The sequence below is a fragment of the Malania oleifera genome, chromosome 12, assembly GCF_029873635.1.
Source record: "Malania oleifera isolate guangnan ecotype guangnan chromosome 12, ASM2987363v1, whole genome shotgun sequence".
In the NCBI taxonomy this organism is placed as follows: Eukaryota; Viridiplantae; Streptophyta; class Magnoliopsida; order Santalales; family Ximeniaceae; genus Malania; species Malania oleifera.
This window is the reverse complement of record NC_080428.1, coordinates 88,210,101-88,226,885: the sequence shown is the minus strand read 5'-3', so window position 1 is coordinate 88,226,885 and position 16,785 is coordinate 88,210,101. Positions and strand designations below refer to the sequence as shown.

Here is a 16,785-nt window from a genome sequence, read left to right as displayed (position 1 = left end):
GACCTCATCCAGTAATAATTCACCGTCATGAGCAAACTCACTCAAGTCACCCTTGCCCTCCTACTCATTGCCCCATTTCTTTAGTTCCTTGAATTTTTTCATTTCCTTTGAATAACTTCCCCAATACCTTTCCATCTGATTCAATTTTCCAAACCAGAGTTTCTACAATACACAAATGCCCCAAATATGTTCTTAAAGATTTTGAGATCATTGTATGAGATCTATCTTGTTTTTATTCTTCTTTGTTTTTTTTTTTTTCCCATCATTTCGGCGCCCACCTGCACCACCATTTGACAAGAATAGACCTTACTAGCCCAAGCCTGCCTTAACATGCCTCTTCCTATCAATAATAGAATTCTCGCACCATTGATATTCCCCTTTCTTTCATGCATATCTTCTGATTTCAATGTGACTTCTTAATACCTTGATTAGCAACTGTTCAGTGAAAAAAACTCCTGGACTTCTCCACTTCAGGACAGATAACCTTTTGTGCTAAAGACCCAGAATCATTATCTAAGTAGTAAGATTACCTGTTCCAATTTTATTACACAAGACCTTCATGTCTTGACCTTCCAGCTGAGATTCAATAGCTCCATTCAAAATATCTCCTGATAGCACAACAGTCTTTTAAAAGGGGACAGAGAACCTTTCTGCCTTCAGACAAGCTCACTGCCTGAAAAGAACCATCCTTAAAAGCACTTAGGATTGAGATCAAAATCATGATTTGGAGAATGTGCCTTGCTGCTACTACACCCACAGGCCTGACCCAAAACCATTATGATTCAATATTTGGCCTAAATTCAAGGTGATATTAATTATTTTTGGCACAACCCACTGCAAATGCACAATATTCTTTGCTCACTTGCATCTATCCCCATCACTTCGCAAATCCTAGCTGCCCCAAAACTGAACCTTAGCCATTGCCAAGTGGCACTCGATCATTTCACATCATCAAACCTCCACATCTCCTGCCACATGAGTTGCCCTTATGGCCTTATTGATGGCTGCTCCAACCTACTTTACGTCAGTTCTTTCCATATCCAGTGAGCAAGATATTATGAAATCTTAATCACGATTTCAATAATTGCCAAAACTACTTGTTCAACCACCAAAAACATTTGTAATAACTAGCTCGAACATTTTGAGGATCTAACGTTAAAATGAAAAAATAACCTCACATATGGATTTTCTAACAAACTCCAGATATCCCATAATCTCAATGTATTGCCAAAACTATTTGTTCAACCACAAACTAGGACCTACAAAACTAATGCCAACAATTAAACTGCTAACTAGGGTATGCTACATAACTTTGTTGGAAATATTGGATTGCATGGCACACTAGATAGGTCTAATTTATGCTCACACTTGTGAAAATTCAACCATGGTGAGAGGCAAGAGAGGATTGTAACAATGTATACTTGCCACATTTTTTCAATTGAGTGATGCATGTTAACTGAATCGGGACCCAATTACTTATATTCTCTGACTAGTCCATTTGAAATGGGAATTTGGCTAAACAAACTGTAATTGATTATGGATTTTCACAACTATTTTAAATCAGAAAGGAATATTTTTATACCTAGATTATTCGAAGGAGGTTCTGTTCTTATATTAGTGTTCGCAGGTAGGCATATTTCTTTCTTTTTGTAGGGTGCAAGCGGATTTCAATGATTGTTGAACCGAATGAATCTGTTCTGTTCTGGACCTTGTAAATTTGGTAGGGGTTCAGGGGTAACTGTTTTTAGGAATGGAGAAGGTTTTGTTAGTGTGAAATTGCTCTTTAATCAAGGGGGTCGTTTATTATGTCTGGAAAAAGTAAAGGAAAATGGAGGGTTTAGAGTTCCAGAAGGAAAAGATGCAGTAGAACTGTGTAAGTTTTGGAATGCTTTGACAAAGGTTTCCACCAGTGAGGAACTGGAGGTGATGAGAAATTTGGAGGAAGGTCCGTTCTGTCACATGTTGAATGGAACGAAATTTGGGCTGCAAAAGGGGGTGTTGGACCTGAGGTAACTGTCACAGATTTGGGCCCTAATGCCTATGAGGAAGTTAATGAAGTTGGGATTATTGAAGCAAGTGGGTCAGGTAATTTAAAGGTTGGTGAGTTGTGCATTTTAAGTAACAAGGAGTTACGAGTTTTTGAAGTATGGTCGGGAGATGCAGAACTGAACCATCAGCCGTTGCAAAATTTTGAGAGTTTGGTGCAGTTACAGAAAGAATTTTCCTCAAAGGGAGCCAGAAGATGACACATGTTATTCAAGCTGCGAACGAGTTAGATAAAGAACTGGAGTGTAATTTGCTAGTGGTTCAGGGTTCTCATGAAGGGAAGAGCCAGGAACTGGGAGAACTCATAAAGTTCAGTGATTTTGATGGACAAAAGAAGCTGAGGGCTGCTGATGTTATAAAAGGTCATTCGATTGTTCAATGCATACAATGTACTGTCCTTGTGCAGCAAGTGATGTATTTTTCGTTGTCTCATATGAAAGCATGATGTAATCAAGAGGCCACTTTTAATTTGGGAGGCGGTGATGGTAAAAAAAAGGTAGAATATGATTAAGATTTTTATTGGATTAATTAATGGTGGAAAATGGGATTAATTATGAGGGTAATCATTTACTCTCCTTGTAAATTATTTGAGGGGATGTTGGGGGTGATGGTGTTCTGTTTAAGGAATAGAAAGTGGACGATAGTGGACCTAGGAGCCCCTTTGAAGAAACACAGGTTGGTGTTCACCATTTGAAGAGTACGGATGATCAAGTGAAAAAATAAAATTGATGAGGGTTCTTCGGCCTTAGTTTGTCATTTGTATTGTTGTTTTAGTGTTGTCTCTAAAGTGTTTTGTCATTGGTATTGATGTGAACAATGTTGTGAGTGAATTGAATAATGGAAGGGATCTAAGGTTTCAAAAAAGTATCGACCTATTCCTATGGAAATTTTTTATATTAATATGTGCCAAAGGGAGGGATCTAATAAGGAGGATATCTTACTCATTATATCTTTGGGGTGTAGGAGAGGGACAGCCATGACCCACAAGAACTCCTTATATAGGTAAGGGTGTACAAAATTTACTAAAAAACTGAAAACCGGACTGAAACTGATTAATATGAAAATAGTTGTTAATAATAATATATACATACACAAACATAAATATATAATAATTTGATAATTTTTCATAAGAATATATAATAAATCTTCAATTGTATTTCTAGAGAAGCAGAAGCACCCCCCGGGTTCATTCTTTCAATGTGAGACAAGTGACTGAAGAGTGAGAGCATTGAGAGAGGGCTTTCTTGTTTTATTTGGTGGACTCCTTGTCCCTGCATGTTGTATCTTCCTTTCTATCCATTTAAATATAGCTTCTTTTTTTCAAAAAATAAATTGTGAAGATGTTAAGTTGGAATGTGAGAGAATTAGGAGATGTGAGGAAGAGAGGGCTCATTAAGGAAGTTTTGAGTTGAAATGCTCCTGATATTGTTTTTATTCAAGAAACAAAACTTGAGGATGTGGATTGGGAGTGGTTAGGAATATTTGGGAGGGGAGGTTAAAGAGCGGCTATGGGAATTTTGATCATTTAGGACATTAATTTTATTTGTAAAATTGATAACCTAGTGGGTTTCTTTTCCTTGTCAGTTTTATTAGATATTGGAGGTAGGGATTAGCGGTGGATTATGCTTGTTGTATGTCCTTCTAGGCTAGTGCTTAATTTTTATTTTATTTTTCTGGGAGGAGCTTTATGTGGTTTTTGGGTTTTGTTTGCCTAGTGGTTAGTGGAGAGAGGGGGGGGGGGGGAGGGAGGTTCTTTTATAGCATGAGTAATTTATTAGGGAATGTAGATTAAGAGGCTTCCAAATTGATATTGATAATGCTATGTTTTCTTAGTTTGTGGGTGGGGAGAGAAGGTTCACTAGTCATGTGAGAGGATGAATTTTTCAAATCTTTCTCAAATGGTTTTGTTGTGGTGTGGTTCAGACCATTTCCCTATTTTTCTTGAGCCTAGAAAGGCGGGGTCTTACTCCTTTTTGGTTTAAAAATATGTTGTTGGATCATAAGTTTTTTATCTCTCTGCTATGGGATTCTTGGAGAGAGCATTTTGATAAGGGTTGGAAATGTTTTAGGTTTATGTGAGAGCTCAAATAATTGTAGTGTTGATTAGTATTTTGGGAGATTTGTTAGGTACAAAAAGAGGACAAAGTGATGCTTTTGTTGGATGAGGTAAAGAGGGTGGTTATAAATAAAAAATGAGTTAAAGGAGGTATTTTTAGAGGCAAAATATTAAATATAAGTGGGTTAGAGATGGTGATTATAACTCTAAATTCTTTCATAGCTTGGCAAATGGTAATAGGAGGAGTGTTATTAAAGAGTTGGAGAGGAAGAGGTTATTTCTGATAGGGTGGTGTTATAACTAGTGAGTTTTATAGATTTTTTTGGCTAATCTTTTTTTTAGAGGATGGAGAAAGGTCGACGATTGAGGGCTTGGTGTGGAATCCTATATCTTCAAATTAGTAGTCTTGGTTGGAGAGACGTTTTCAGGAAAGTGAAATTAGATAGGCAATGCTTAAGATGGATAGAAATTCCTAGGTATTTAAGGAGTCTTATATATGTGCCTCCATAAGTCTTGATGATGAGTGAAGAAATTGCTTTTAATTATTCTAATAAAATATTTATCCTTGTGAATTAATTTTATGAATCCAACGTCCGGTGTCAGAACCTGTTAATCAATATGGCGTCAAGCTAGTCTACAGCTTCGAGATTCAATGGAAAAACAAATTTTGAGCATTGGAGAATTCAGGTGCAAGTGTTCTTTGAATTTCAGTATATTTGGAATCTTGTAGATCAAGGTTATAGAGAGTTACATGATGAAACATCAAGGTTATAAAGAGTTGCATGATGAAGCAAATATAACACTTGAACAGAAAACAGCGTTGATTACAGCCAAACAGAAAAATATAAAGGCACAACACTGTATTTTCAGGTGATTGATCCTTCAATTTTTCTGAAAGTTGTTCATGCAAAAATTGTAAAGGAAGCATGGGATGCATTATTGAAGTCATATCAATGTGTTGAAAGAACTACTCTATGATGACAGCACAAGCTTTTACAGATTGAGAAATCAGAATCAATTTCTAATTATTTTTCATGGGCATTAGCTATTGTCAAGTGGATGAGAGCTAATGGCGAAGAGGTAAAGGATGTTCAAATTATGAAAGATTGACTTTTGAGGATGACCTCTCTAACTTGGTATTAGAGCTGGGCCTTGGGCTGCTTGGTTCCTCTGTGGGCTGGACTCCTCCTCGCCTCATTTCCCCCCATGGGCTCAAGGGAGAGTGATGGTGTGTGTCCAGTCCCACATCGCCTCTGTGGGTAGTCCCAAGCCACTATAAGATCCTCTTAGCTCTCTAAAATTAGAAATAGCTTCCCAAGAGGGGGGGTGAATTGGCTTTTTAAACTTTCTTCTTAGTTCTTTTTAAAGTCCTTAACTTCTTTTAATATTTAACCAATTCTTTAACTTGTTTATTTATTTTTTCAATCAAACAAGAACTTGGTTTCTTTTAAACAATCAATAAGACAACTAATAAAACATTCAATCTTCAATCACACAAATAATTAAACTAGTCAAGCCAATCAACCACAGTGCTCAAACCACCAACCAATTTGATTGCCAAATATAAGTTCACTGCAACACTATTAGATTGATGAAATCATTCAAGATTTAGTACTCTTGGAATATAAAACAAATCTTTATACCATCCAATCACAATCAATATAATATACATAACTTTCAGCTTTTGATGTTTTCAGCCCTGTGGTGAATGTGAGTTTTGAACAAAGCCCTGTATATATGAAATTTCTTCTTCAATATGATGTTCAATATAAAATCCAATTACTCTTTCCAAACTTCAGAATTCAAATAAACTCTTAAGTTAATTTATCTTTGGGATTTTAGCCATGTAACGTACTCCCGTATTGTTTCCACAAAGAATGGTTCAACCAATGTATTCCCTTTCGATTTCGCAACTCAAATCAAAATCAAACTTTAAGGTTTACTTAATTTCCAAATATACGTAGTTTATAAGATTTTCAAATTTAAATCATCCACGCAATTTAAATATGTACTGAAAATAAAGAATAGGGAAAGAGAGAGTGAGACGGAGATTTTTACGAGGTTCGGCTTATACTCAGCCTACGTCCTCGCCTTTGGAAAACCACCAAAGGATTCACTAAACCTGTTCCGTTGATGGGTGGAACAAAACCTTTACAAGCGATACCCCATGCTCAAACACTCCTTCACTAGGCTAAAGCCCGCCTCTCCAAACAATGTCCCCTCGTTCGGTCACACTCCTTAATTAGGCTAGAGCCCATCTCTCTAAGCAATGTCCCCTTGCTTAGCCAACGATCCAAACAAACCTTGGAACGTCAAAGAATTACAAGAAACACAAGATAAGATCTACGTACTTAAAGAGCAAGTTAATACAATTTCAGCACTATATACTTCGACGTAAAATATCAATATGAAATACAATGAAGCTTAAGTGTAGAATTCACCAATATCCTTCTTAGATGAGGATTAGCAGTAGGAATTCAGAGAAGGAAGGATTAGCACTTCAGAATATCTCAGCAAAAGAGTTTTGCAATGAGTGAGCAAGAGAACTTTGGAAGAACAAGAGTGCTTTCAGCTTTTCAAAACAGATTTTTCAATTCTTGGTGTCTTTTCGATTTGCAAAACCATGTATTTATAAGATTTCAAAAGTATTTTCTTGTTGCCCAAGTTTACTTGGACTATTTCTCAAGTTTTTAGAAAGTTTGGAGTCCAAGCAACAGTTATTTAAAAAATAAAATTTTTAAAATTTCTGCCCGTTAACAATGTTCAGATGACTGAAGTCTCGGGTTCAATCATCTGAGGTGGTTCTGCCTCTTTAAAAAAATTCAGCAAAAAATCTTCAGATGACTGAACTTAATCTTCAGTCATCTGAAGTTATTCTACAGATGTCTGAAGTTACACTTCGGTCGTCTGAAGTGGCTCTGTCTACTATTCAGTCAGTTGAAGTTCCTCCCGTGAACAGTGTTCAGTTGGTTGACAGCTGTGACCCTGCTTCAGTATTTTGTTCATAACTTCTTCTGTATAACTCCAAATTAGGTATTCTTGGTGTCAAAAGAAAGTTAAGAGAAAATCCTACAACTTTCATGTTGAACACACTTTAAAATCAGAAGGTTTTGATAGTGAAAAATGCACCTCAATGCGGATGTATAAAAACTGACAGCATTTGAAAATCATCTTTTTGGTGCTTTTCATTCCAAAAATAATTCTAACCTTTTTAAAATAATTTTTGACCTTATAAAAATATTTTTCAAGTATTTTAAAAGGTATCTAGGTTCAAGAAGTTAACTTAAGAGTTTCAAAATATTTCAAACGATATTTAAACATTAAAGTACTTACATAAAGACTTCTAAGACTTTTCACATTCTAGGTTCTTGAGTCTTCATGCTTTGTCCTTGGACTCTTTCTTGGTCTTTGAGCTTTAATATTCTTTGAGCTTTCTCACTTTGCTTTTCTTTGGCTCTTTTGACTTTAACATTCCTTGGCTTTCAACAAATCATTCATGTCCTCATATTCTTCAAGTTTTAATATATCATCTTTAAATCCATGCTTTGACTTCATTTGATCCTTGTGAGCACTTTGACCTTGCTTTCTCATATATGAACCCTGAAATAACATTACTCACACAAATACGTTAAATTTCACTCGTTTGTTAGCATCAAAACAAGATAACAAGATTTTAAGCCTTGTAAGGCCAACATTCTCTCTTCTTGATACCTAGGTTTTGAGGATGAGCTCTCTAACTTATTGTGACTGCGGTTGAGGAATTTGAGGATTTGACTATAATGAAGTTGGAAGAAATTTTAGCTTCATTACAGACCAATAAACAACGGTCAAATGAATAACTACAAGTTGGTGTAGAGGAAGCCCTACAAAGTAAGTTAAATATAAAAGGTGAGAATAATACATCTCAACAACAGGATTCATTCCAAAAAAATCAACTATTTAACATTGAAGCGAGGGAAAATTATAAATCAGGTTTTCGAAGAGAATGCAGTTGTAATACTGAAAAGTGAGATGAATCTCAAGTTCAGTGCCATACTGTAATAAATATGGTCACTACAGATAAGAACGTTGTACAACAACAACAATAATAAAATCAAGCCTTAAGTCCCATTAGGTGGGATCGGTTATATGAATCCTTTGCTGCCAATTTATGCGATCATGAACAATTTCTTTTGATAAATTCAAGGTTATTAAATCATTTTTAACTATCTCATTCGTTGTTATTTTAGGTCTATTCCTAGCCTTTCTGCTACTCCTCACAGTAACTAACTCATTCTTCTTCACTAGCACATTATGTGGCTTATGTTGCAAGTGCCTAAACCATATGAGTCGTCCCTCCCTCATCTTATCTTCTATGGGAGCTATGCCTAAATTACCGCAAATATGTTCATTTCTTAATTTATCTTTCAATGTTATATCACTCATTCATCTAAGCATTCTCATCTCGACAACTTTTACTTTTTTGATATGTTATTTCTTAGTCGTTCAACATTTTGATCTATGTAGCATAGCTGGACTTATAGCTGTCCTATGAAACTTCCCTTTTAATTTTATGAGTATTTTAAAAGTAATGACTAGTGTGAGGACCATAGATGGAGAAACTGTAGAATTTCCAATCACCTTAGGTGTACATCAAGGATCTGCTTTGAGCCCTAATCTTTTTGCTTTAGTGATGGACCAACTGACTAAGAGTATTTAAAATGAGGTTTCATGGTGTATGTTGTTTGCAGATGATATTGTATTGATTGATGAAACTAGGGGCAGAGTAGAGGCTAAGTTAGAATTATAGAAAGAAGCTTTGGAATCATAAGGCTTTAAGATAAGTAGAAATAAGACAGAATATATGAAATGTAATTTTAGTAATGGTAGGAGGAATATTGGAGACAAAGTTAGACTTGATTATGAAGAAATAAATAGCACTTGTATATTTCGATACCTTTGATCTATTATGCAAACTGAAGGACAAATTGAAGAATGATGTAATGCATAGAGTTAAAGCAGGTTGGGTAAAATGGAGAAGTGCTTCAAGTGTGTTTTGTGATCGTAGAATACCCTTAAAATTGAAGGGGAAGTTTTATTGGATGGCTATAAGACCAACTATGCTATATGGATCATAATGTTGGGCGATGAAGGAACAAAATATCCAAAAAGTAAAAGTTGCCGAGATGAGAATGCTTAAATGGATGAGTGGTATAACACTGATAGATAAATTAAGGAATGAACATATTCGTGGTAAGTTCAGTGTAGCTTCTATAGAAGATAAGATAAGGGAGATATGACTTAGATGGTATGGACACTTGCAACGTAAGCCACATAGTGCACCAGTGAGGAAGTGTGAGTTAGTTACTGTGGGGGGCAATAGAAGGAGTAGGGGTAGACCTTAAATAACTTAGAATGAGATGGTGAGTAAAGATTTAATAGTCCTAAATCTATTAAAAGAAATTGTCAATGATCACATAAATTGGTGAAAAATGATTTATATAGCCGACCCCACCTAGTGTTACTTAAGGCTTAGTTTTGTCGTCGTTTGTTTTTTACGATCACAAAGCGTACTTGAAGCACTTCTCCATTTTACCTAGTCTGCTTTAACTTCATGTATTACGTCCTCTTCAATTTCTCCTTTAGCTTGCATAATAGATCAAGGTATCGAAATCTACTAGTGTTATTTATTTCTTCATCATCAAGTTTAACTTTGTTTGCAATATTTGTCCTACTATTACTGAAATTACATTTTATATTTTCTCTTTTTTTTCTGCTTATCCTAAAGGCTTTAGATTCTAAAGTTTCTCTCCATAATTCTAACTTAGCCTCTATTCCACCTAAAGTTTCATTAATCAATATAATGTCATCTACAAACAACATATTCGATGGAACCTCATTTTTGATACTCCTAGTCAGTTGATCCATCACTAAAGCAAAAAGATAATGGCTCAAGCAAATCCTTGATATACACTTATTGTGATTGGAAATTCTCTAATCTCTCCAACTATAGTCCTTACACTAGTCATTACTCCATCGTTTATATCTTTAATGACATTAGATAAAAGTGTTGATACAATGAAAATAATCACATTAAATATCACCTGAAGGTCACAAAAAATAGTGAAAAAAATTAGAAACTTTATTAGTGACACGCAATGGAGCAGATGAATAACCTCAAATTCAATGAATTCTTGATATGAACTGTAGCAATATATGAGTGATAAGAAAGATATATTTTTTAAATTAGATGAGTCATTCAGATGGAAAGTTAAGATTGGAAATATTGGAACAGTACCAATTTTGGGTAAAGGAAGAATATCCATATACTTAAAGGATGGATCCCATGTATTTTATGTTCTTGGACTTCATGATTTGTTGAATATGGGACAGCAGTCAGAACGGGGCTATGACATGCATATCTACAATGGGATTTTGCACTACCAGTGATGGCAAAGGCAGACTAATACAAAAGTAAATTGTTTGTTTCCGCTTATCATTAATTTGAAAACATGAATTTGTGAAGGAAAGTTTTTTGGGTAGTATCTAGGACCAAATTTGATTTAAATTTTAAACGATATCCTCCCAAGGCTAATGGATCGAGATACAATTCGATGCTAATTGGCCTAGATGATAACTTTTACATTGCACATTTTGGGCACAAGGCCTAATTTTGAAGCCTTTATTTTTGATAGGCCCAAGGAAGGAAAATGGGTTGGCTTAGCTTGGATGGAAAAAGAAAAGTCCAAACATAGCTTAGAACCTAAGATCATTTGAGGGGCTTTTCTCAACATATGGATTCTATAGTGTTTGGTGAAGACAAGTGTGGCCATTTATGGGACATTGAAGGTGCAAGCAAATGAAGCATATGAAAAGATCATTCCTTGCAACATTTCCACCACTTATAAGAATCTCATGATCGCATTTAGTCGAGCAAGATAAGAAAGGGAAAGTTGTTGATTTTCGTTCAACTCGCCAACTAGCAGTGATGGGTTTGCAGAAGAATCTAGAAACAGTGCAAAGTGTGAAGCTTATTCAAGGAAGGATGGGGTCATGGAGAATAATTAGGGTACTACAGAAACATCCAATGAGGATACATGCAAGGAGTCTAGGATGAAGAATATAGATTCTAATGTTCAAGTATGCAACCATAGGGTAGAAAAGAAAACTCAACAGATGGATTCTATTTTTGTTTGTGATATTGAAGTGGAAGATTGGTATGAGGAAGACATATTTGTTTCTAGAACTGATTCGGGAATATGAAGATATGTATCTTCTCTCTTTTCAGTTGGAGAATGTACAAAATATAGAGATTGTTGAAGAAAAATTCTCTAGATAAGAATCTATTGAAACTTCAAAGCAAAAGGCACCTCTAAAGGTGGTAGGGACTTTTTAACAGGTCTCCTAGTGAGGGTTTTTCAAATTTTTCTACAGGTTCAATAAATATTTTTGACAAGGAAGCTTTGGTTCCTAATATCTCCAGGATAATTCTTTTTGTTGCCATTCTACACTCCATTCTTTGATTGATCCTCTATGGGCATGTATTTTTTTGATACTTGTAAAATTAATTTTGGCATAAAGCTCCTTGTTTTTTTTTTTAGTGGGAAGGATTTATGCCTGGGAACAACTAATGGATTTAAACTTTTTATTTTGTATTGGTAAAATCACATTTTATTGAATCTATAGGGAGAAAATTAGGGTGTACATTGGGTCGTTTTGAATCATTTCAAAAGTTATTATCATGCACTTGTTATTTAGAGGTTATAAATATAATATGCCACTTTATTATAAATTGCTATTTTGATATAATTTGTGTTACTGAAATCCAATTGTCTTGATTTTGTCTAGATAGACGTCCGTGGTGCTCTTGGCGATCTTTTCAGCATGCAGTTAGGTGCACTTTTGCAATAGTCATTTTTGGTTAATTGAGGTTTCCCGAAGGAGTGGTTTTCAGATCTTTAGGCAGCTAAGACATTGAAGATAGCGTTGTTCACTAATTCTTTAAGATTTTCTAGTTTAATGATGCAATTTTGTTTGTGTATGCAATGATTTTTTTATTGTTACTTATCTTAATTTTTTAGTAAAAAACTACGACGATTTTGTTCTTGGTAATTTCAATATTTGAATTTTGATGCTTGATTGTTGTTATGAGTTGTTCCAGAGATGATTTCTATTGTATTACGAGTAGGACCCTGACTTTAGGCCAAAATCCATCCAAGCGATCCCCTGCCAAATTCACCATAATGCGTCTTCTTTATAACAAAAGTAAGAAATTGTATTGAGAGAGGAGAAACTAAAACCTAAAGAGGATAAGAAATTCTTTTCTTAAGAGTGGTACCTAGAGCCTAGGTATAAGGAACAAAGCCAAGGTGTGCACCTCAATGCACATTTATCAAAATTGTTTTGAAAACCCCTATATAATGAATTCTTGATTGTAAACATATTGGCAGTAATATTTGAAGACAAAATATTGAATACTAAATATGAATGAGCATTATGATACAATTTTTCAATAACACGTATTGTTCATGCTATTAATTCCACAAAAATATAGTAAGTAGAAAAACAAAACAAAAAACATCATAGCATGAACAAAATAGCTCTGATCGAGAAAAAAATGTTTAAATTGTGTTTGGTAGTGTGGATTTTGAGTCTTTGTGTAGTAACCCGACCCAAAAAAAAAAAAAAAAGGATATTTTGGAAAAGATATTTTGAGATATTTATATATAAATATCTTGGAGGAGATATTTATTTAGATTACTTAAGGGCTAAGTAAAGATTTATTCTATAAATTCTCTTATTCTCTTTCATTCTCTCATTCTCTCATTCTCTCTCTCTCTCTCTCTCTCTCTCTCTCTCTCTCTCTCACAAGGATTTATTCTATAAATTCTCTTATTCTCTTTCATTCTCTCTCTCTCTCTCTCTCTCTCTCTCTCTCTCTCTCTCTCATTTTCTCTCTCTCTCTCTCTAAGATCCTTCGCCGTTCGTCATCCATTTCCAAAAACGGAGGGTACTGCGTGGATCAGAAGAGAAAACTCTACACTTTTAGTGGATCGGATCGTCGTTTCGGAGAGTTTCGGGTTTTCCCAAGAATCGAGGTAGGAATCTGATCCTAATTTTGATTGGATATTTGGATAGCAGTAGAAAACATAGTAAGGTTATGTTCTGTGGTTTTAGGTTTTCGGGATCTTGAGTTGTCGTTTTGGACCGTTTTCGTACGAAGTTTCATTTTGAATATAAGGTAAGGGGAATTTGATTACAACAGTTATTTTGGAAAACTAAACCGCTAAAAAGCTAGTTTACGTTATTATGTATGATTTAACTGCTTATTTGTGAAATTCTACCGAGTAGAAATGCCGGTTTGACGATTTTACGATTTTTGGTAAAAACGAGGATTTCGACGTATGATCTCCAAATTTTACAAACATCTTTATTTGTGTTTATACTATAGTAGGAGAGACTCGATTCCTTTATTTATTTAGTTAAACTATGTATAATGAATTTCTATCATTTAGCGGGTTTTTGTATTAAACTTGTGTGATATATGTTGAAATGAAAATGAATGTATTTTCTATACTACTGATATAGAATATGGGAATGAAATTTCAATTTGTTATACTGACAATGTGATAAACAGAGGCTGGTGATACACCGAGCCGCATCAGTAAACAAAGAGGGGTAAACCAGGTGCAAAGACGCCGATTTGAACCCGCTGGAATTATTTCTATACTATTGATGTAGATTATGGGAGATAAAATCATATATGTATAAATTGAATTTATGATACACGGAACCACAGCTTGAGAGTCCCGGGAGGGTTGAAAAATACTTTCTTTGCAGAGTTGAAATAAACTACTGTTATATGATACGGCACGATATCGTAGCTAGATGTACACGTGCAACCACACGTACTAAACGATGTGGGTACCAAGATGGTCGGCTAGCAGGGTGAAACCATTGGCTGATATTGGGCCAATGGAGGCAGTCGGATCGTATGTAGGTACTCGGCAGTGTCTGCACGAACAGGGCATTGGACGAGTACCAGTGCACAACCCGAGCCATGGGGTAAAACTGGTTATAGGGATATTTTGCTGTTGGTCATCTGATAAATCATTAAATGGTCGAAAGACAGATGTGGGAATTTTGTAATATGAATAATGATATACCTGATGCATTACTGTATTGAAAATATTTGATTTATATTCCAGATGTTGAATGAAAATATGCATGTATGCAGTCACACACTGTTGTAACTCCTTCTTCCTTACTGAGAGGTGTCTCACCCTATCTTACAACCTTTGTTTTCAGGTCCATCCGTGCGTCAGTCCTAGTAGATAAAAGGACTAGGGAGTTTATTTTGGTTAGCTTACGTAAGCATCTAAATTTTTGTACCAAACTTGATGAAAGTCCTTTTTGGAGGGTTGTAATATGATGATTACTCTAAGTCCGAATGTATGTAAATTATGGATGTATTAGTGAACTCTGGTATAAGGCTAGTAGTAATCCCAATGGATGTTTATGTTTTTCCGCGACATTTACATCATGATTATGTATGTTTTACACCTGTATGTCCCTGTTTAGGACGGGTTGTTTCCATATCTTGAACAGGTATAGGTATTTGATGTATGTGAGTGACACCTGAGTCCGTGTAAAGGGCCGGGTCGTTACAGTTGGTATCAGAGCCCGTAGCCAGTCGGAAGTATGATTTGATTCATACTGCCTGGTTAGGGATATGTGCTAAACTTGCTAGTTGTTACAGTCTAGAATATACCAGAGTATAGGACATGGATATGACCTTGAGTTTTGTTTTGTATACCTGGAGATGAAAACAATTGGCAGACTTCTGTGTTTTTCTGGATCATTCGAAGGGTTCAGAAAATCATGGCAATCTATTGATGGTGTTGTTTCCAAGTGGAAGAGCAGAACTTGAGTTAGAATGATGATGTTAAATTAATGGAGTACCTCGATATTCAGGATGTGGATTTAAGGAACTGAGTCTATAGTATGATAGTGTTAGTTGATGCTTAGGCTATTACCTTCTAATGAATTCTCGTAAATGTTTTCAGGATGGAATCCAGGGATATCACTGCCAATATAGGTGGCAGTAGTAGTGAGGGTGCCGGCCCCGAGGCTGGTAACGACTCTACTAGTGTGTTACGTGAATTCGCACAGCAGCTTATGGCTGAGGTAGTGCGTACGAATAGAGGGCAGGATCGTCCTATGACTGAGTTGGGTTGCTCTATTGAGCAGTTCACCAGATTGAAGCCCTCTGCTTTTGTGGGCGGTACAGATCCAGTTCGTGCTGAGAATTGGATCCAGGAGATCGAGAAGATCTTAGGTGTGTTAAACTGCACTGAAAAGCAGAAAGTCACCTTCGCCACGTTCAAGTTGGCAGGGGAGGCTGAGAGATGGTGGGGGTCGGTAAAGCAGATGGAGGAGCACCGACCGATACCGATAGTGTTGACATGGGCCCGATTCAAAGAGCTCTTCTTTGAACGTTATTTTCCGGCCACAATGAGAAATGCGAAAATGGAGGAATTTATGAATTTGAATCAGGGTTCACTGACAGTGCAGCAGTACGCTGCCAAGTTCTAGGAGCTGTCTCGATTTGCTCCATTCGTGATTCCTGATGAAGCAAAGAAGGCTTGGAAGTTTTAGAGGGGTCTGAGGAGCGAGATCCGTAAGCAGACGGCGATTCTGCAGTTACAAGATTTTGCTACGTTGGTTGATAAAGCCACGGTAGCAGAGGAGTGTTTACTAGAGGATGCAGAGGTTCAGGTTACGAAGAAGAGGCCAGCGCCTCCTAATTATTCATCTGGGGCAGGACAGAGTAAATGGAAGAAAAATAGTGGTGGCACGTCCCAGAATGCCGCAAGTGTTCCACATTGCTCTTTATGTGGTAAGAAACACCAGGGGCAGTGTTGGTTGTCTACGGGAGCCTGTATGCGGTGTGGTAGACAAGGGCATCAGATGAGAGACTGTCCGAGGCAGAGGAATGATGGAGTCACACAGAAGCAATACAGAGGGAATGCTCCGACACAGCGTGGCGGTCAGCAGGGGGGTACTGCCCAGGCTAGGGTATATTCTCTGACTCCTGGTGATGCTGAGAACGCTGGTGACGTGGTCACAGGTACTATTTATGTGTTTTTCATGAAGCTATAGTACTTTTTGATTCTGGAGCTACGCATTCTTTTATTTCCCGTAATTTTGTTAAATTATGTGGTTTGGAGGTGCAACTGTTGAATTATGAATTGGTAGTGACTACGCCGTCTGGGTCTGCAATCGGGTGTAGTAAGTTAGTCCATAACTTCCCTGTGGAAATTCAGGGAAGAATACTACCAGTTAACCTAGTGGTCTATGACATGCATGGTTTTGATATCATCCTTGGGATGGACTGGTTGTCGGCCAGTTATGCTAGTATTGATTGCCGCAGGCGAGAGGTGTTGTTTAAACCACCAGGGGAGCAGGAATTCAAATTCCAGGGGTCGTGTGTGCGTTCTACACCACAAATTCTTTCAGCTTTGCAAGCTAGGAGGCTACTCCTAGATGGCTGCCAAGGGTATTTGGCGTTTGTGAAAGATACGCCGGTTGAAAAAAATAAGTTGGAAACAATTGCTGTAGTGTGCGAGTTCCCTGACGTGTTTCCAGAGGACTTGCCAGGGTTACCTCCGGATAGGGAAGTGGAATTCGCGATAGAGCTAGTT

The 16,785-nt window shown here is 36.5% G+C and overlaps 1 protein-coding gene and 1 long non-coding RNA gene across 8 annotated transcripts in view; both read left to right on the top strand.

Annotated features, from left to right (window-relative positions):
* LOC131144473 (brefeldin A-inhibited guanine nucleotide-exchange protein 5) overlaps positions 1-12,217 on the top strand; it is a 131,619-nt gene extending 119,402 nt beyond the window's left edge. For 6 of the 7 annotated variants that reach the window (XM_058093154.1, XM_058093149.1, XM_058093152.1 and 3 more), the window contains one exon: positions 11,930-12,217. In XM_058093154.1, coding sequence (XP_057949137.1) covers positions 11,930-11,992 — 63 coding nt within the window. In that variant the 3' untranslated portion in view covers positions 11,993-12,217. The remainder of the gene's footprint in view (positions 1-11,929) is intronic. The other variant, XM_058093155.1, reaches the window with a different exon arrangement.
* Positions 12,218-12,898: 681 nt separating this feature from the next.
* On the top strand, positions 12,899-14,606 carry LOC131144472 (uncharacterized). Its single transcript, XR_009133824.1, has 3 exons — positions 12,899-13,179; positions 13,259-13,322; positions 14,390-14,606. It is a non-coding gene; the product is annotated as an uncharacterized LOC131144472 (long non-coding RNA).
* The last annotated feature ends 2,179 nt before the right edge of the window (positions 14,607-16,785 follow it).